Below are 21,922 nucleotides of genomic sequence, written 5' to 3'. Positions count from 1 at the left end.
ACGTAATTCTTTATTTGCTATGTATGTTACATGGAGAAACAAAGTTTAGTTACTCTTGCTTAAAAACCCGAACAAACCACAACCTGAAGATGCATATGCACTTGAACAGATACCTCAACTATATAATTTTCCTGGAAAAGACTAAAACAATTTTATTGTTGCTGTGGATTGAACATGAACCAGAACCAAGTTGACAGACTCACAGTGCTGAGAGATCATGAAGAATCCACCTCATCCAATTGTTCAAAATCAGCAAACCCAGTGCCAAAATTAAAGATGTCTTGGTGAGTTTCAGAGGGAATTTTTATTTGTTTACAGCTTTGTGTGTGTCGGGATTGACAGCAGAGGTTATAATGAAACCTGACTTCCAGATCTGTGAATAGAGGCATTTCTGAAAATCTCCACAAACCCCTAAACAATGCAAACGACAAAACAGTAATAACCACCCCTGCAACATTACTGTACCCAGTTTATTTGGATTCCTGCACTTATACTTGATTTTCCTGGAGAGTTCTGCCTTTCTTAACCCCACTCTCTCAGAAGAATCCTGCCATTCTTACAGAGCCTTTGTGCAAGCTCTTACTGTAATGAAGCCTGTAAGACCCAGGTTCTTCGTTTACATCTGCATCAAACACATGGGGAGAATCTGTCAAATGTGAATGATTTCTATTCTGTACTTTTATATACTCTTCTCTTATATTCTATGCTCTCATAAAGCATCTATATAAAAACTATCTACATGAATAGTGAACCAGAACATGGCTGAATTGTAAAACAATGCAATCAGACATTAACCCTCCAAGGTAACTAGAGGGAAGGTAAGTGTGTGAGGGATGCATGGGGCAAGACTGGCTGCATCTGATTTATTTGGGCAAAAATGTGTTACCTCATTATCCTTTTCTGGCACTGCACAATGGAAAAGAAAGTTTAAAGAGTTCTGATTTTGTTTTTTCCAGTTTGTGAGCAGTGATACAGAAGAAACCTTGTTTTCCCCTTCAGACTGTTTTTGAGGCAGTTCAATAACATTTCAAGGATTTCTGAGTGCAGCAAACAACCAACACACCAAAAATCAGAGCATGCAGGGACATTCCTGCATTGCCTTGTATCATCCAAACAGTCTAAACACTGAGGTAATCTCTAAAGTTTGAATTAACTCTACAGACTGCTCTACCATTTTAAATAAAGGCTTACCACATAATTTAGGCCTAACTTCAACACTACAGCTGAGCTAGGGTCTATTTGATGCATTGCAGTGACCACTAAAATTCTCTCTGGCTGATACAGGTGATGAAAAACCATGTTGAAGGGCTGCAGCATCCCCATTACTGTTACTCATGATTGAGATTAGCCATCTTTTCTGATGAGGGGCTGGAAAGAGACAGCATGCTATCCATATGTCGTTTTTATTCCGCTAAAAATACTTGTGGGATGATCCTGGTAGGTTTTCAGATCATTTATGGGGCAGGAGTGGCATGAAAGGGCATTGGCAGCTCCATTATTCTGCTCAGTTATTCGTTTGCCAATCCAGATCCTCAAAAACTACTTTTAATCTTCAAAAATCGATGGTTTAAATCAATAATGATGTTGACAAGATGCAATGTAAATGAGTTATTCCACTTCATTACATCTGTTCCAATGTCAATATTGGTAATTAGAATGACTATCAAGCATTCTGGATATGCAACCTTCATAATTGATTCAGTGAACTCTCCAATGTCAGTATGGAGAGAGAAAGACAAGTTTACCTCACTGAAAAATTAATTTATTTAATGATGACTCTACTATTACTGTACCTAACATGTACACATGATCTAAATGAAAAGTATGCACATTCTGTCTTTTCATGAGTAGTTATCAAACAGCTTTATAATCCAGGTGAAATTCTGTGTAAGTAAAAAGCAGTGTCTTCATGTTATAGAGAAAAACCTGTTTATTCTATGAATGCTTACTAAAAGGACATATATGCATATGATCTATTATTTGAAAAGACATGTAAATATGTTAGCATTATGCAGTGAGCTAGCCTCCCTCTACAGTAGTCCCACTCACACTCATCAAGATGAAACACCCACAAATACTGAGTGTTCTGCCCTGATCTGCCAAGTCTGACACTGTAAATGCAAAAAAAAAAAAAAGAAAAAAAGATGCAAAAGGATGAACTTCCATACTCTCAATTGCAAAGTACAGCGGTAAGGCTTACTGACTGCAATTTACACCTGAAAGCCACATGTATGTTTGTCCTTGTGCTTATCAATAATGTTTGTGCACCAAAATATAAATGGAGCATAACACAATATACATATTTTCTCTATCACACCCTTGCTGCATCTTTTTAAAATTTATTTCATTCAGCTGCATTTTCCTGACCACTTTTAGACTTAGTGCCTAGAGATTTTTACCAGAATTGTTTTGTGTGGAACAAAGATAGTCTTTTATTGGTTCTGCTCCTTAGGTGTCTAGTGCTGCAAACAGCTTATTATGGAAGGTCTGTAGCACCACCAGCAATGTGGTGAGCACTTCCTTGACACAAAGAGAAGGCAGTCCCTGGGGGTAATAATACTTACTTTCCATACAGAGAAGCTGGGAGGTTAAATTAGCATTTGTGAAACACTTGGAGTTCTTTGAGTGGAAAACACCATAGAAATGAAGGCTAAAGCAAATTACATTGTCAAGCAAAACTGTCAACAATCAATATTATTCAGTAATGGCCGTAATTTTTCTATTAACAACATGTAGAAATGAGGCTCCTGTTAGATGTGGATCAGTTATTATTTTAGACTGAAATTTTCCTTATAGGTACTTAATTGTATACACAGGGATATAAATAAGTAGCCCAGTAGACGTGATCAGTTAGCAATGTCTGTCTACATAGCGATCTCAATCCATGTTTGCTTCTAGAGGATTTTCCTCCCTTTCAAGCATAAAAATTCATAATCATCTTTAACCTCTTGCTCTTGCAGGCTCTGCTATGCTTCTTTTTATGTGGCCCCACTCAGGAAGTACTGGATTATCACTTCCTTTATCACAGTTCCTTCTGGAGATCGTTTTCACTATTCTGCCCACTGGAAGCAGCATTTCTTGATCAAACCATGCAGGCTACATATACAAGTGTGCATGCTAAAAGAGCATTGCATTTTTCTAGTTATAGCCTTGAATTCTCTAAGTCACCCCAAATTTAGCACATTATTAGCTCTCACACATGTAATTTCTAATCTGAGGTAGGGTCAATAACTTGCTCCTGTCAATCTTTGAATCTTAAAAAAACCAACACTTTCCAGAGCTGTGAGATACCCATAATACCATCACTTCCAAGGAGAGTGCTGGCAATCAGGGCTTCTAGAGAACTCTCTCATCAGATACCTAAATAAAGATTGGAAAATGTCAATAATATTGGGCTTATTCTTCTCACAGGATAAACCCAACTTGGCATCAGGAAATATTTGTCTCTCTTTCTGAACTCAAAGTAATTAACAGGTAATTGTTTTCCTCCTACACTGAGCATTCCACAGCAGCAGGATAAATGCAGTCTGGCTTTGTTAAGGATGATGCTTAAGCACTCCTTACTGTAATTAGTATTTTTTTTATATTTTGAGGACTCCACAATGTGCTTACCCAATTGCACTAAACTCGAGAAGAAATCAACTTTAATGCATATTCTTTAAGTAGTAATTTGGTTCACTAAGGTCAGGTGCTGCACCTCCTGTAGAAATTATGCTTTCTTGTGTGTCACCTAACTGTGTAGCATGCGAGGAAACATTCCTACCACAGTCTAAAGAATAAAATGAGCTCACCTCCTCAATGCCAAATCTATGAACCTGTTTTTTATAGTTGAAATTTTCAAGTTGAGGATGGCTTTTCTGGATTTCTTTTCAAGTATAAGCAGTTTTGATGAAACAAGAAAATCATTGCACAAGAAGATGCAAGGAGAGAAATAAGGAATACCCCATGGGAAAGAAAGCAGGGTCTCATTATAAGGAGGACAGAAAGAGCCTTCTAACACTCTAATGCATTTTCTCAAAATTCCATTAAGAGGACATGAAAATAGGAGTTTAAGCAGTCTTGTAGTGCCAGTGTTATTCCAGTCCTAAATAGAAATGGAAATGACACTCCAGTGCTGTTGGGGGTATCTGATTACGAAGTCTTAAGTCGGACAAGGTCTTTCCACGCAGCATCACACTGAAAGTTCAAATATGTTGTTTGCCTGCAATGACCCCTAATCCTTTTTCAGAGTAAAAGCTTTCCAGCAAGTAATCTTATAGGATTTGCTTCTAGATGTATGCACTTGACTGCATTAAAGTATTGTTAGTGACCCTAGTTTATGAAGCAATCCAAAATCAGAAGGGCTTAGTCTTTTATATACTTGTGACACAGTCAGTATTGTGCAAGAAGGACCAATTAAATGTGAGAGTCATAAAGTCAAGCAGGAGGAGTGAAGGTTTGATTGACTACATCCCACCACCAAAATGGTTCTTAGGTTGCCACTGGAGGCCAGTGCAATCAAAAGTGTCCTTCTGTGGGTGTACAGATTCAGTTAAAGAGCAGCTTCAAGCCTGGAAGAGTAGGAAGTGAGAACTCACTAAGCCATACCAGTCACACTACCACTTCAAACGCATAATAGCTGAAGAATTTGATCTTACATTAGCAGACTGAGTTTTAGGCTCACAGCCCTTAGCAAAATTATAATGTGCACTGAAAATACCAAACTATTAAAAGATTATGGATTAAGTATTGCTAAAAACAGGAAAAAATCACTATGGTATACATATTTGCATATATAAGTTTTAGCATACATTCATATACCTAATTGCCTAAACCAGCTTTTTTTCAAATGAACAGAGGTCATATTTGGTCATAACGTATCACAATTCATAATCTCCCTTTCCTATTAAATACATACTTATCTATTTTTGCTTAAAATTTATTTTACCCTCTGGGTTGAAAGTTGTACTCTTATTTGACATATATCTGGCATCTATTGAACTTCTGCTGAACAAATCTGTCACTGAAATTATAACTTCAGAAATTTCCTAGAAGGCTTTGACTGTCACTTTACAGCTGGGAATTTCTGAGCCTAGAGCAGCAGCACACAGGGCAGGGAGTGTGTGCTTGAAAGCTCAGTCCTGAACTTTGGGTGGTACCACACTTCCACAGACCGAGAGGAAAATTATTATCATTGTACTGAATTCCTACAGCCTCCTTCTTTTGGACAGCTTATTTCTATGACACACCAAGTTCTTCTTTGGTTAAAATCTGCTTCTAGGATGTCAAAAAGCTCAAATAAACAGTTCACATCACCTGGCAGAGCTCTTAAGGAGAAGGTAGGTCACCCTTCCCGGACCTGGCTGAAGGCCCACTGTCTTAATAGCTTTTGCCTAACTCTGTGTCTATCACAACATTTACTGTAAATTACGTGTAAAATTAAAAAATGCTGTAAATGCACATAATTTGCAAAGTACTCATCATGTTAAAAGTTACTGTTTAAAAGCAGCACCTCTTTTGCAGAAATTGGGGATTTGCCAAGAGGCAGAGAAGCAGGTGAGAGACAAGGCTTTGGCTTCAGGATGGCAGCCTTTACTGATTTAGCAGAGCAAAGAAATGGAATTTCCTTCTCTTTACAACCTTTTCTTTTTGGAAGAATGTAGAGAAGTTTTCCCCTTTGCAAATCATTTCTAGCTGCTTCTCAGGCAGAGTTTGTACCACTTGTTCTCAATGTAAGAGACAGCATTTAATGCTTCTGCTGGTAGAGCAGACAGAAATCAGTGAAGCATCCCTGGTTCTATACATGATGGTCATAGTCAGGATACAACCACTGTTGTATTAAAATACAATTATTACAGCTATACAATTATTACTGTAATTAATACAACAATTTACCATTTACAGCAAAGTGCTGCCACTTTGTCAGTATGAATAACAAAATAATACACCTTTACCAAAAAAAAAGGGGTTTTGCTTGAAAAGAAAAATTGAATGTCCACAAAGCCAAGGTAGCTTAAAAGTCTGTTGTTGTTCCATGGATCAAAATTTCAATGGTAGATGAAATTTAGATTTTATTTCAGGCCGCATCCTTCTGTCTTTGAGGAAATGATACAGTTGGGATCAATGCCTTCAGAGTTACTTTGTATTCAAAGACAGGACTGTCAATTAGTCAATGAGTAATACATTTAAAATGTCAATTAGTACTAAATTATCTGTTTCTTTATACTCCTGCAAATCTGTTTCATGATGTCTGTGAAGCTGAGTATGACTCCACCTAAATTTTTTGATAAATGTTTCCCTTTCCAATATCAACAGCTTCAATGGAATACAAAATATTTGTATTGAGTTGACTTGCAATTTTCTTAAATTAATTCTCCCTTCTGTCTTATATCAATAGAAAGCTGCTATTTCCACATTATTAGAATACATATTACCTATAGAAGCAGTAAGTTAGGTAGCTTTTGGTACACAGACTTGTTTAAATAAATCTGTAAAAGATTAGTGCTCAATGTAAAAGAAAAGGTTAAAAAAACCCAAAAAGACAAATTTAAGCCTCGCCAGAATCTGTTGTGTGGAAGTGCAAGATACTTCATACCTCCAGACTTTTGCATTGGAAGCTCTATCAGGACTACAAAATTAATGACCAAAATCAATACTAAACAGTGAGGAGTTTCACAGGTACTGACTTTCATGATTACAGGACTTTTTGCTTCGTTTCTGATAAATGTGTCCATCTGTCCCCTTTCTGGTCTGTTAGCCTCAGTGTTATTGCCAGACATAAGCCAAAAGCCACTCCAGCAGCAAAAGCTATCCTTGTGATGTGGATGATGGGGTCCATTAATACATCAGTCAAAAGAGGTCTCTAAGATAATACAGATTTTAAGATTGTCCTTGCGGGAACCAGCATGCAGGATAAGGGGAAGGAACACACCTTTTTCCTCTGTACAGAACATGCCAATTACCACCTTTCTATAACCATCAACTCTGTAATATGCAGTCACTCCATATTCTGCAGAACATGACCTCACTCTGACATGGCTTAACGAGCAGTAAGAGAGCTCGTTAGCTATTCTTTGTGTAACTTTTCTCTTCTATTAATTCTCTCTCTTATCTAAATTAACTTTTTAATTTTCAAAGTCCTTCAAAGACACAAAAAAGGCATTTTCTATGGGGTGTAGAGTACATACTCACACCTCCAAGCCTGTACCCTTACCACTGTGTATTGCTATTCTCTTAGATTCAGTAGCTCAAGTGGTTTTCCACCACTAAGTAATGAACCTTCTACCTGGGATGTACAAACACATTGAGGCTACATCCTTCTCAGACCATTCTGACTGGAAAATTGACAACCTGCTTGAATTTCTTATTGCTGCGTTATACCACAGCAACCGAAGGAACTACTGGAACAATTGCCATTAAAGGAAGGTGAGTACAGAGGCTGAATGAACTGCTGTGGACAGAACCCACACAAGACCAAGCAAAGAGGTTATATTTAACAGCAGAAGCACAGGAACTCCTGAGTATTGCATGATTTGAGTACCAACTGTTGTTTTGCAACTTCTGTTGCATGTGCTGTAGAGGGAGCATAATGCAAACTACCTGGCTCCATCAGCCTGATACAAAGTCAGGAGGATGCTTCTCCTTCAAAAAGTCTTTTTTTTTCCCTCCCCAGAGCTAAACAGATCTGTTCAGGACTGCTGGTATCACTATGGTTACAGCCAGCCTCTCCAGGAGCTCTGTTTGTACCACTGGCCCTAAGAGTAAGAGGGAGAAGCAGAACAACAGCATTGGGCCTGAATGCAGGCTCAGGCACAGGCAGGGTGGGGTCCAAACTTCTGCCTGGCCTCTGGGCAGGAGGAAAGGGCATCAAAGCTGGCTGAAGAACTGGAAGACTTGACAAGAGAAACCAGGAAACAAATGGAAAAAAAGGAGGATTGTGGTGAGAAACCCCCAGCTTTCAAGTGCACCTTAGTGCATGAAAATAGTCTACATGCTTTACATCATCCAAGACATGAGCACATCTGGTGCAGAATTCAGGTGTGAGGTGTGATGAATCAGCCCTTCGACATGCCTCCTTCCCTCCATATGTGTGCTTGAATGTGAGATTAACACAGGCCAATTCTATTTTTCTCAATTCAGATTCAATTAAGAATGATCTTTGTGTCTCAAAATGACTATTCAGTTTGTCATTAATATATCTGCTCTTCTTTAAGGTTTTCATTATGAAGTTGAAAGCACAGTTACAGTAAAGAAAAAAATCACTGATTCTGTGTTATTTTTAACAGCAAGAACCCTTTCCAGCTGTTTATGTGGCCCTCATCTAGACCTCCAGTGCATTCCACCAGCCGAGCTGTGAACCTGGGTTTCACAGAGCCAGCACACCAGGCAACTTCTTGGGACTTCATCTAAAGCTCTCCTGTGAAATGGTAACCCCAACTCTGCATCTATTAAGTCCCGGGCAGCTCCCTCCATGGTGCATCCTTATTTAAGATGGTTCCTACTTCCTGCACAGCTTTTACTACAAACATGAACTCCTGTTTTGTGGGGTGGGGTTATTTTTGGGGAGATGGTGGTTGGTTTTAAATCCAAGAGCAATACAGCTTCAGTAGATCACATCCCCTCACTCAGAATTTAAAGAGTACTAATGTTGTCTTGTCTTACCTTCTTAAAGCACCTTAGGTTTTCATTGAGATAATCATGCACCAAAAGTTCAGATAACATGCTTGTCAAGAATGAGATTTGCCTGAAATACCTCAAGAAACTTTCAGGTCAAGTGGTCTTGGTTTGGCTCAACAAAATCTTTGTATGCAGTCAATGGAAGTCCATCCATTGACTTTAAGAAGAAATAGGGGAGTCCTATGTAGAGCAGTACTGAGCAAATGCAACACAGGTGTAAATAAGACAAATTTTCACAGTGTTTTTTATTCATTACCTTCATTACTTGTTGAAGAATATGCAAGTAGTGGCAGATAAATTAAAATCTTAAAGGGCTTCTGTAATTGCACTCTGGTGATTTGTTCCTTTGGGTGCTTGAGATCATGACTTGCTGCCTTATAACCAAAATACTGGAGGGCTTCTTTATTACTTGCATTTAAATTCAGCTTGCGCTGCATAAATTTTAAGGCAATAGTACAGATTATCTGACTTATCTTTTGGTTCAATATTTTGACAATGTGAAGATATAAAATTAGCTGAGTATTAACAATCACATTTTTTTGTGACACAGATGAGAATCTCAGTGACAGTAACTGTTGATAACAACACGGACTAGTTCAGAAAGTATCCAGACCTTCACACTGAAGATGTACACTAGACATTAATAAAAGTTGCATCACTAATTAAATACTTTGCCTAGCATAAAGTTGAAAACTATCTTGCTTGCAGGAAATAAAACCATTCTAAATTTCTGCTGTGTAGATTCAACAAATTATCAGTAGATCCCAACTGTTTCTTTCCTCTGAAATCAATTGGGAGTATGACCCCAATAACTGATTGTGAAGTACAGAGGAAAAATTGTTTGTGTACCTCTGCTAAGACATGCTTCTAGCTGCCACAAATCACTCCATTAATGACAAATTCCTAGGCACTGAAGTTAACATTTCTGTGGTAACAGGAACAATTTCCAAATATTACTAAAATTTGTCTGTACTTGAACGTGTACTACAGTAATGCTAAAGAATAGAGTATTATCTTTCTGTGCAGCTCCAGGGTTTATTTATTTGCTACTCATTACTGAATAGAGCTGAGGGTCGCGGACACATTCTCGCTATTGGAATATGAGAGTCTCTCTTATAGGAACATTCAAAGTTTGCAGACTCCTAATGCTGACTGCTAACAGCAATATACACTTTAACATCTTTTTTTTTAAAATTAAATCCCTCTCTATATTCAAGCACTGCCTTTGAGAAAAATTTTGAATCTTGAAATCCAAAAATCTCTATCTGCTCTGCAAAAATGAAGGAGATTTAACCAATACTGAAAATGTGAAAATCCTAACACCTTTCTTCAGTGGTCCAAGGCACCCCATTTTACAGCTATTTTGGAAGAGATTTCCCACAGAAAAGATAACTTGAACTTTTGAACATTATTTTAACAGCATTCCCAAGCTTTCAGGCTACCTAGGATTTTTAAAGCTCTGTGTTGTTAGGGGAAAAAAAAAAAAAAAAATGAAGTAGTGAAAAAGCTGCTGTTTCATACTGTCACAGACCATCCCTTGTCAGTGTTCTGCTCCTAGTATAACAAATGAAAATGGTGCCGTATGTCTTTGTATGCAACACAACCCAATTATCACTTGGTGTGCACAACTCTTCAATACTGACTGTACATAATGTTTTCTCCAGCTAATTAATAACATGCACTGACATTGTCTTCTGAAATTTGTTCTTCCGGCAGCTCGAAGTAATTGCTACCAGTGCCATTTCGTTTAGACCCCACCCACTTAAATCACTTTACTCCAAAACTAAGTTCAGCCAATTTATGGTAATATATGTACGCCACATTTCCCAGTACTCCACGGATCACTCTGGTATGCTTCAATTACACAATAAATTTGTAGCAATATATCCTCCCGAGTGCAGCTGGGTTGTAACCAAGACCTTTAGGGTATCTTAGATAACAGACAGAAAACCCTTCTGGTGACATATTTCAGATGTTTTTGATAGCAATAACATCATAACAATATTCTGGAGAAATCTCGTCTATGTGCAGTTTTGGGATCCCTCAAGGCACTATTTTAAGCGTTCACGACAGGACCATGATGCAGACGGGGGAAGCATCAGAGGCTTCGGCTCCCCCCAGCCGCGGATCCACACCGGGACAGCCCCCGCGTGGGAGCAACTCCCGCCGGCCGTCCCCGCCGCCACCTCCGGGAAGCGGGATGCGGGTGGGGGAACGGGGTCACCTGACTGCGCCGGGCCACCGATCTGCGGCGGCAGCGGCAGCGCCGCTCGGCTCCGCTCCGTCCCGCCCTCTGCACCGGGGTAGGGGGCGGCGCTGCTGCGGCAGTAGCGCGGGGATTAGGCTGCGGGAGGATTAAGCCGCCGGCTGGAAATAGCAGCGTCGGCTCCCGGGCGTGGACGCCCAGCGCATCTCCGGCGGCGGCGGCGGGAGGGGACAGCCCGCCCGGCACCTGGGGCTACCGGGGCCGGGGGGACGGGGGGGGGGGGTGCTGCGCCGCGGGGCTCCTCGCCAGCGGGCCGGGCCGGGCCGGACAGCGGTCGCGGCGGGGGCCGGCAGTGCCCTCCCCGGAGCGGCGGCAGGAGGACGGGAGGGAAGGACGCGCTGACAGGTCGGCCGCTGGCGCTCGGTCCATCCTGGTGTCCCCCCGCGCCGAGATGCTGCATGGCGCTGGGCGCCGCCGCCGCCGCATCCAGCGGCGCCCCGCTTCCCGGCGCAGGGGGGGGTCTCTGTCGGGGCCGGGGGTGGCGGTGGGGGAGGCACCGGGAGGGCAGAACATGGCGCAACGGTGCCATAATCTCCCACCGGGGAGGCGGCGGCGCGGGCGCTGCAGCGGGGCCGGGGCGCGGCGGCGGCTCCTCCGCGGGTCGGCTCGTGGGGCGGGCGCTGCCGAGGCAGGTGCGGGAGGGCTGCCTTCCCCCATCCCGGGGGCTCGCACCGTGTTTGTGTGCAGCCTCCTTCAGCTGCTGTCATTATTTCTCCTTCATGCGTTCCTTGCAACGCCTAAAATACCCTTCTTTCTGCCCCAGGCGGCTTCTAGCGAGGCAGAGGCTTACACAACGGGCGGGGGGGCTGCGCCTCGGGAGGGGCCGGGCTGCCCGAGGGACCATTGTGCGTGTGGCGGGGCTGAGTGCCCGTGTGCGTGTGCCCCTGCCTGTGCGCGTCCCTGCCGTGCTTTTCCCCCGGCCACAAACCCGGCATCTCCCCTTCCCCTCCTGTGTCTTTCGCCCCTGCAGAGCAGGCAGCAGCCAGCACGCCGTTCGAAGATGTCGGGTCAGACGCTGACAGATCGCATCGCAGCTGCTCAGTACAGCGTTACGGGATCGGCCGTAGCCAGAGCCGTCTGCAAAGCCACCACGCATGAAGTGATGGGGCCCAAGAAAAAGCACCTGGACTGTGAGCATCCCTTTTTGTTTCCCCAGTGAAGGCCCGGGGCTGAGGAGCCTGCCCGCAGGGCACTCTAGTGGGCCTTTGAGCCGGCTGGCTGTCACGCTTGCTCTAATCCAGCTTGCAGAGCGTAAGGGTGATGGGAAATCTCCAGGAGAGGATGAGTTATTATTGCATTTCTTCTCTTATTGCATAATACTGCTCTTTCGGCCATTTTTTTTTTCTCATGACCTCTTGCCTTTTATCCAGGAAGAAAGTGGAAAGAGCACCTTATGGAGCAGGGGCTTGGGAAGAGGGGAAGGAATTGGACACAGGGAAAAATGGACGCACACTTGTCACTGCCTACTTCTGTCAGGATTAAGCTAGGATGAGACATACATAAATGATATTCCCAGAGCTGGCCAAGCACCAGTGGGGCTTGAGTGGGGCCATCTCCACAACCTTCTGAAGAGGTTCGGATGATGGTGTGCTTAAATGGCAAGGCACTGGGATAACACCGTGCTGTAGATTGGGACAACCTTTGGAGAGTTTAAGGGCTGTTGCTGAGGTCCCAAATATCTGACAGCAACTTTGTGAGCTATCCACTACTTTGCATCCTGTTTTATTAAAGATGTCTGTTGGCTTTATCTCAGATTTATGATGTATTCTGGAGTGACATAAGCTAGTTAAGGCATGAAACAAGGTTGAGGCAAAACATTTATTGGAAAACAATGAGCTAGTCATGTTTTGTCCTGACGATTTCGTTTCAACTGTCAGTCCCTGCTTGGAGACAGCAAGTAGTAGAATGGTGAAAGAATTTCGTCATATGATATTAATTGGCCTTGTTTACCACTCTTATCTCTGTCCAGCATTGAAGTTGGCAGATCAACAGCAGGTGTTAATATCTAAAACTAAGTGGGTTTCCCGTGGTTTTTTTGGACATGGTAAGACGTACTTTCAAGTGAAGATCAGCAGGTTTTACACCAGGCAGTCTCTTGGCTGCTGGCCATTACTAAATATTGCTGGTGCAGGTGTTTGTGGGTACAGTTCTGATGATGCAGTGTTTGTTAAAAGGAGGTAGCATTACTTCTGGAACATAATTCCAGATTTCACTTTTAATGACTTCGTAGCTTACCCTCCAAGTGCCAAAGAGTGGGCTGGTCTTTCAGTATATCTAGATACTCTTGCATATATGTCCAAGAAATGCTGATGTAAGCAGCGTTGACTGAAGACTCACTGGAGTCTAAACTGTTGTTTAAATAGATAATTGGTCATGATATCATGTATTCTGTCATGTTTTCTTGTATATTTTAAAAAATCGTCTTGGTTATTGATGTCTGTCCTATGTTGTGTGGTAGCTGTCAACACTCTTTAATCTGTAGGCTCTGTCTGGACTGTCCTATACAGACCGTATCTGTTACTAGAAGCTTTAGCTTAAAAAAAGCATAGCTCATGTATTTAAAAGCATGCTGTGCCTCTGTGTTTCTGTGTGTATGTACATATATATAAATAAAAGTACTATCTGGAATAGGCAGGATTAAAGTGAGGTAGAAATAATCTACCGGTGTTATATTAAGGACTGTAAAGGGTCTGTGTTTGGATATTGGTGCTAATATTACTACTTAAGAAAGTGGTTGTAGTGGAGACAGAAGCCAGTAGAATTCCACACAATTTCATACCTACCCGCATGTCACACATACAAGAGGAAGAAAAGTTATAATTTCTTGGGAAGACATATGCCTGCTCATTTTTCTTTCTATTTTACAAGCTGTAAATAACAGTTCAGAGTTTAACTGGCTGGGTGCATTTCAAGTTGGATAAGTAGCATTTGAAGATGTGAAGGATGAAAGGTAAAAACTTCCCAGTGCCTTACAGTAAGTTTTATGTCAAGGTATGAAGGATTTAGATGATTAAAAATTCAGGTTCATCACAGAGAGTGATGGTTGGAGTGGTACTTCATGAAGAGCTCTAATTCTGGTATTAATGTTGGGATTCTGTGTCCTTAGGGAACTCCATAATTTTATTTAGTGTCTTAGTGGCCAGGTGTCAAGTCACACAACCTCTCTTCCACTGCCCTACTTAACAACTGGGCTTTGTAAATGAAATTGAGAGATCAACTATTTCACATGGGTTAAGTAGTCCTGTAAGGATAGGACACAATGATGCCTGTCCTCATATGTTTTCTGCAGAAGATACTAATTCCAGAGGGTTATAGGGAGATAATAGGTGACAAGGTGAGAGGTGGTATGTAAGGAAGGGAGAAAAGAACAGAATTAATGTCTTCAGTGTAGAAAAGCTGAGCTGCTAAGTGTTTACTTTTGTGTGGTTTTCTGTACTTGCTGTAGATTTCAAATACAGACTGTAATATAGATGCTGCTGTCCTTTGGTGTGGGCTCTGGGTGCTGGACAGGCTTGTCTTGTAAAGAAGTACTAAAGTATCATTTGGTTGCTATCATATGCTTATTAACAGGATTTACCTTTTGCTTGAACTCCAGATCTCCTACTAGTGAATTTGCAGCAACTGCTGGAAGTAGTGCCAGATGGCATTAAATGAGTTTCTCAAGTCCCTGTGGGGGAAAAAGGAATGTAAAGCTAGGATGCTCTGATGGTTTGGGACGGTTGAGCTCTGACCATTTTGGACTTATAAAACTGTTGGCATCCAAAAGTTGTCTTAAAATCACCACAATGATATGGATTCCTATCCCTCAGCTAACCAATGTTTGTTAGCTAAATTACTATTCCTGTGAAGAAGTGGGGAATTAAGAACTTTATTTTGATGCAGTGAGAAGGGCCATTGCAGAGTGGGTGAATGAGGCATATGGGCTACATTAAGGATATATAAACTTATAATTCAAGTGGGAAGGCAATCCTTGTGCACAGCATAGGAGTTTGATTCTTAGAATTGTTCTGAAAGATGTGTTAAGGCTTCACCAAGGATTTAATTGTGTGGGACAAGACTGCTTCCAGCCTCAAATGGGAATGACTCTGATGGTATCAAGAGGGAGATGCTTTTGGAGAAAGGAAATAACATGACTTCCAAATGTGAAAACACATGATAGATGAGGGGAAAGTAGTTGATCTCAACTCAGCTCTTTTTATAGAATCTCACTCAGAAACAGACCTTCAAGTTTTCATTTAGGGAAGTGAACTGAAAACTAGTGAGGCTGTTGCATCTGCAGGTGGTTGTAACAAGTTCCTGTTTGTGAAAATGATAAAAATGGCTGGGATTTTCCTTGACTTATTTTGCTGAGTGAATTGCTTTGCAGCAGGAGGAAGTTCTGCAGTGTGTATTCTGAGAAGACCACATGTGTCTCCTGACTTCTTCAAAATAATTCTCATAAGGTAGAAGACCCTCCCAGAAGCCTGATAAGAGCTGGGAGATGTTTGTGAAAAGTGGAAGCAAAGCAGATGAAGATCAGGATTTGATTTTCTGTGGCTGTGGAGATGACCTGTGTATCTGCTGTAATTTATTTTCATCCCAAGTTTAGTTTTGCATATTTGCATGTACCTGGCAAGGAGAGGCTCTAAAAAGAAGTTTATGGTTTAATTCATGGTGGTAACTGAACTTGCAGGGTGGTGTCTGTATTTTGCTTATACAGACACTTCTTTCCTGCAGTGTTCTACCTTCTGCAATCTCTACGGCTGACCTAACAAGTTTGAGTCACTGTGGTCTTCAGTGTTGAAATAGAAGTGTCTGTTGACCAAAAGCAGTGCATCAAACTTTTTTGCCTAGGCTTGTAAAGATGAAGTTGCTAGGTCTCACAGGTTAGCCTTAGAAACCTCTGTCTTATTCGTGATGAGTATCTGTCTCTGTTTTTGGGAAAGGTGGGGGTCACTGGAACTGCCTTGAGTCCCTAGACTTCAGTGTCTGTTGACTCGGTGGGTTAAAGGATAAGGTTGACCAGGGTGTGTATATTTCAGAAGTAGTTTGCTGTTGAAGTGATTTGGGGAGTGTTCCAAGTGTGTTGGCACTTGTGGCCCTTTCCTAGCGGGAGGAGTGCAGATGTACTGCATTGCTCTGCAGTCCAGGTGACACTCGGTCTTTCCGGCTGTGGGAGAATCGTCAAGAAAATTGCCAAGCACGGAGTCCCTGCACACAATGGGCTTAATCCTTCACACTTTACTAATGCAACTGCTTTTATGTCTCACTGTATCTTGTACTGCAGTAATTTGTCACAGTTTCTGTGTGTGAGAAAACTGACTTTGTTTAAATGTTACCATTGAAGATCAGCTGGAATACTCTGTCTTGGCTTTTGTTGTCATAGCTGGTGTGGATGTTATAGTGTGAGCTCCTCTGTCACCCCAATGAATTGCTCTCACACCTGAAAAGAAAAAAATCCAAGCAAGCAGTTATTTTCTTTAATTCTTTATTGGATGTTGGATTAGCACATTTATTGTGTGTAAGGACTCATCATCAATTTTTGTGTTGAATGGCTGTTTCTGTGGGCTTCTACCATGTCCTTTCCCAAAAGGGTGTTGAAGACACACTTCATTTGGAGGCATGTAGATCTCTGAATAGGAGTAGAAATATCTGTCATGGGTAGGGGGAGGTAATAAGAAGGCTTTTTAGATTAGTTGTTCTTGAGTATTTAAGTGGCATTAACTTTCAATTCCTCCCCCAGCCTCATACTGTTTTTAAGGCATGTGTAATTCCAAGAGAAGACTGCCCTTTTAATCAAGCTAAGACTTAGCTAATTTTTTAAAATATGCTTGAATCAGAGTAGAAGTTTGAATTCATGTTAAGATCCAGATGTTGAAATATGGGCAGGATCACTTGATCCTGTGGATCTCAACTGTTCTGTGTGCAAATTGTCTTATGGTGCAATGCCTAAGAAAAGGAAGAGGGAAGATGAGGGAACAGAAAAGTGAGTAGGCACTGTAATGTTAAACTTTTTTCATCTAAGCAGTGTAACTTGATAAAGATTGACTAGTCCTGAGGGCATGTATTCTTGGTCTTTTTCAATAGTAAGAAAGATCTTTCTGTTAAACATGCTTTGTCAAGGTCATGGATGACAAATTCTGGGACAAGTCAGGTCTTTCTATTGTATTGACTTCCACTGTAGACCTTGATGGAGTAGCTGTTTATGAGATGGTCAGGATCCCAGTGACCAGAGACTTCTATTTAGTAGTTGAGTGTGTTTCATAATAATCTCATAGTGTTGCTCTCTTAGATCTGAGGTGGCAGCAGTTGAACATCTTCTAAATGACAATAACAAAAATATGCGGATTTGATTGATTTTCTGTGTTTTGATTTCATCTATGTCTCTGATTTCCCAGCCTCACTCTTAAACCCTGTATCTTCTGTGCATGCCATACATGGGCCTGTCACTCTAGTGAGGAGTTCTGTGAAGTCTCCAGGAAAATGCTCAGTAAGTGTGGTCAGCCCATGCTTCTGTGTCTCTGCCATGTGAAGGATCCCCTGAAGCGCTTAAAAGTAGATGACAGCATAGTTTTGAAGGGCATAAAGCATTTTGAAGGCTACTCATTTTCTCTGCTTCTTGCTGGATTGAGAAATTGGTAGCCAAAGAGGAGAATTTCCTGCATCACGGTTCCTACTTTTGAAGAAATGGTAGTATAGTAGAGGCACACTGCTTCTAATATTTTTCTACTGCTGCTCAAGATTCTTGAGACTCCTTTGCTCTTCCTGCCCTGCTTACCTTCCCCAGTGCTGGGTGTCTGTGACAAATTGTTGGCTGCAGGGCTGGCCTCTATGAGAAGAGACCAGGACCTGCTCTGTGCCAGACACAGCCAGCTCCATGGTGGATCTGCTGAAATACCCAGCTAAGCCCATCCACCAAGTTTGTGGCATCATGAGGAAAACAAACCCACGAAAAAGCAGAAAATACTTGACAGACAGAGGAAGTGGGAAAAGGAAATGGCAAAGGGTACACCAAGGTTAGAGGTAGAGCAGATATCCTCTGAGACCTGTGGAAGAGATCCCTGTTGTCAGAAGTCACAGCTCCAGCATTTCCCAGTGCTACCAAAACCTTGCCTTGTACATTGAGTTCATTCCCTGTCACCGAAGAAAATAAAGGGATAGACCTTCCTCAGTCAGCTGTGGACATACAGTATTGCTGAAGGAGCTGGCTCCAGTATTTCTGAGGATGGGGAAAAATTGGGGCTGGAGTGATGACATTATATCCCTTCCCTCAGCCTTACTGTAGCCTAAAGGTGAGTCCAAACAGTACCAAACAGTATCCTTAAGTTACCATGCCCTGTTCCTTTTTTGGAGCACAGATCAGGATGCTGGTAAGGGTGGAAAAGCACAATTTCTATTGTGTGCCTAGCGTAAGTACAGGGGTCTCACCAGTGAGTGATAAACCTTGCATCTCCACGCTTCAACACATGGCATGCAGATTAGGAATAGTATCCTGCCTGGTTTGGAGAGAGGGGTTTCAAATACCATAAAAACTAAACAGCAAGGAGTAAAGCAAGGCAGGAAATCAGGGTCTGAATCTCAGGGCAGGACATATAAAGGAAAGGATGGGTCACCTGGCACAGGACTGAACCCTGAACTCAGACTAAATGAGATGATAGAAGAAGCCTTCTTGGTAGCCTTGCGGACAGTGGTCTGTAGCGCAGGGTTTGCAGCAGTACTTCTGTTCCTCTGAGTCAGCAGTACCAGCAAGATTGCAGTGTGAAGCCTCACTGGTAAACTGATATTAGAGTATCACACCCCATCAGATTCGGCACAGATGCTTGGTTTTCCTTCTGTCCAAAATTTTGCTTGGATGAGAGCTGGTGGCTTAAATTAACCTGAATAAACCAGATGTTGGAAATTGCTGGAAGACAACTGGAATACTTGGCACAGGCTAGCTTGTCACTTTGCAGAGTATGGTAAGGTCTGCTTTTTCTGGAATCTTGCAAACCATATGCTAGACCCTTAAAACAGTTTTTAATGCTTTTAATTTTGCTATTTTGATCCTGTTTACTTCAGAGCTGGCTGAAAATACTCAAAATCAATACAAAACATGTTTTGCTTGTGCTCATAAAGTCTTCTCTTTAGATTGTGAAACATTTACTGAAGCAGTTGAGAGCTGTAGTTCAGTAAGAGAGGGAATATACTATACTATCCATCTGCACTAGCATCACAAGTGATATTGGACATCAGCCTTGAAATGAATGTAGGTGGAATACTAGAACAGCATTTTCTAGGCTGCTGGCAAATGGGGCATTCACTGGGCATCTGAGGCTCACAGTTTAGTTGTAGGCACAGGAAATGACAGTGCACAATATTAGCGCTTCCTTCTGGACCAGCCACGTCTAAATGCCCTCCTGTTTCTCTTTTCTGCCCAGGATAATGTGATGTCATGCTTTGTTGTAGGTTATATCTCTATCTTAATTAGTTTGATGAAAGGGATTGGATGCTAAAAGGTCCTGATGTTATGCTAATGTTGTGTGTTTATGTAATTTTTACTCTGGCCATCTGAGCTGAGGCAGCATGTCAGTCAGTTGCCTTTCCTAGAGTCTATTTTTTCTAGCTATTGATAAAACTCAAATGTGTTACGATGGTTTTTGTAGAGGGGATTTTGTGAGTAGATAGACATGATCATGCTTGAAGACCACCAAACCTTGCCACCCATGTGTACTGAGAACTGCAGGTTGCTGACAGGACATGTCTGCTTGGGTGTGACTTGTGGCAATCAACTCCTTTTGGTCGTAAGCCAATATGCAAAATTACCACAGGTAAAAAGCAAATTGGCAGGAACTCCTGTGTTGCAATTGGACCACAGAGCTCTAACAAAACAGTTAAGCCATATGCTTTGACAAGGTTGCTCTACTGACTCAGAGAAGGAATTGAAAAAGAAAACAATGTTCTTTGCTCATTGTTTCTAAGTGTTTAGGAGACTAGGTTATGGCTGAGATGCAAAACACTGATAAGGGTAGATTGGAGAGTTTGGTGTCTACTTGAGCTAAGATTGTTGTACCATACAAATAAAGGACCAAAGGACATGTCTTTTCAAGAAAGTGTCTTAAACTTTTCTGTCCTAAGAAGTGATACAAGGCTGTGGCTTGACTACTGACAGTACAGTACATCACTTCAAACTGACTCTTGGCTTGCCACGAGCGCTGATGACACGATGGCAGCAGGTGCTTCCACAGCAGATGGTCAGGGGTTAGCCTGCAGAGCCTGGCAGGCTCCTGGTGCCTCTGGCATAGTTTTGTTATATATCTTAAATCACTCTGATAGTTTACAGAATGTTCTGAAATGGTCGTCCACAGAAGTGAGAGAAAGACATGACTGCTCAAAGCATGAATAAAACATGCTGACTTGTCGCCCACCTTGTTTAAATGTATGCAAGTTGACAAGTTTAGAGGAAGGTCCTCAGAAGAAGGCAGTGATCGGGGATCCTGCCACAGTGCAGGACAGCACTAGGAGGGTGCACGTCTTAAGCATTATTGAGGAGCCGACGTAGATGCACTTCAGTGTGAGTTCAAACTGATTTTAACGGGACTCTTCCTTTCACTTCTTCCTCCAGGAAGTGTAGGACTTGTGTGAAAGGGACAAGCCAGCTGGTCTGTTTCCTGCCTCTGAAGGCTGCTGTTTCTCATTACATATAGGTCAAATATAGATGAAGACGTTAACCTGTCATTGCATCAGTCCTTTAGCAACCCTGAAGTTTTCAAATCCAACCTTTTCAAATGGAGACTTGGGTTTGGATCCTGTTGTATGACTCTAGAATCCAAAGTATGTTTATTGTGCCTGTAGCTCTTAATTTAAATTTTACAGTTTCATCTAAATGCATTTATAGAAAAATGTACATTCTGTTAAGAGACAGCAAGCCAGAAGGAACTCAGCATATTTAGTGTGCCAGTGTTTAGAAAACATTTACATTTTATCATGAGTTGTGTTTTGTTGTGAGCAAGTGAAACAATGGTATTTTCACGTGTGAGCCTTGCCTGTGACTTTCTGATCTGATTTTTCATTCTATGAAATGACTATGAAAGACTACATTAGAGTTTTTCTGGTTTTGCTAAGTTGATTTAAATTTCAGATTGCTTTTTTGTTTGTGAATGGCAAGAGTGTTAACAGGCAAGGTTTGCTGTGTTTGTAATAGGTGAGTTTAAAGAGCTGCTTCTTGTTAATCCAAAAGCTGGAAATTGCTTAGACAGTATTATGAGAAACTACCTTTCAAATATCATGCTCTATATCATGCTTAGAAATTAAATTGGCACTTCTGGGTATTCCAATCCAGAGATCTGACTCGGCAAAAAGCTTCACTGCCTGGGTGTGAGCCTGTGTGATGGATTCCAACTTCCTCACTCATCAATAGCTTGATAGGAGACTTCTACTGCCAGCGGCAAATGCATCATCCAGAGGCATTGGTGACTTCCAACTGTTGATAGCTACTTAATACTGTCAGTTTTTTTTAAATGTTAGTAGTCCTCACTGTATCTTCTACCTCTCAGGTGGATGTTCCATTGAATTTAGCAGATTTTGGGTTTTTTTGCAACATCAGGAAATCTGCAGTATGTGAAAGGCTGCTGGCTCATGTTGAAGAGTCAAGTCTATTGGAAGTAGAATTTAGTTTTTTGAGAATTTTTGAGACTTAAACTCACCTGTGTGGCAGAAGCAAAGGATTATTGTTTAGCTGATGTAGTACAAGGGAATGGACATCAAGGAGTTGCACGGTTTCGTATTTTACCTTTTTTTCTTAACTATGAAGGATCAGTCATTTCGTTAAAAAGACTGTTTTAAGGCACAACATTCACATATGAGGCAGCCATCTGGTTTTAGGAACTCTTCTGCTTCATGGTAGATACCATGGATACAAGACAATGGATTGAAATGATAGCAACCGTGTTAGAAAGTACTTGCTTCTTAGTTGGAGCTGCTTCAGTGTGCTTCCAGGAGGTCATACTGTTGCACTGGCTTGTGCAGAGGTTTGCATGACTCTTG

The 21,922-nt window shown here is 41.7% G+C and overlaps 1 protein-coding gene and 1 long non-coding RNA gene across 25 annotated transcripts in view; both read left to right on the top strand.

Moving 5' to 3' along the window:
- Positions 1-10,128, top strand: part of LOC121659074 — a 49,391-nt gene extending 39,263 nt beyond the window's left edge. The window contains exon 3 of the long non-coding RNA XR_006014153.1: positions 8,265-10,128. This is a non-coding gene — a long non-coding RNA (uncharacterized LOC121659074). The remainder of the gene's footprint in view (positions 1-8,264) is intronic.
- Positions 10,129-10,869: 741 nt separating this feature from the next.
- SNAP91 (synaptosome associated protein 91) overlaps positions 10,870-21,922 on the top strand; it is a 64,347-nt gene continuing 53,294 nt past the window's right edge. For 21 of the 24 annotated variants that reach the window (XM_042016840.1, XM_042016853.1, XM_042016852.1 and 18 more), the window contains exon 1: positions 11,892-12,051. In XM_042016840.1, the coding sequence (XP_041872774.1) occupies positions 11,922-12,051 (130 nt within the window). In that variant the 5' untranslated portion in view covers positions 11,892-11,921. Of the gene's footprint in view, positions 10,959-11,160; positions 11,267-11,891; positions 12,052-21,922 lie in introns of those variants that run through there. The other 3 variants (XM_042016837.1, XM_042016851.1, XM_042016836.1) reach the window with 3 other exon arrangements.

The sequence above is a fragment of the Corvus kubaryi genome, unplaced genomic scaffold, assembly GCF_017639235.1.
Source record: "Corvus kubaryi isolate FWS band 111438036 unplaced genomic scaffold, C.kubaryi_AGA036_p1.0 split3-73, whole genome shotgun sequence".
NCBI classification, from domain to species: Eukaryota; Metazoa; Chordata; class Aves; order Passeriformes; family Corvidae; genus Corvus; species Corvus kubaryi.
This window is presented reverse-complemented; position numbering and strand designations above follow the sequence as displayed.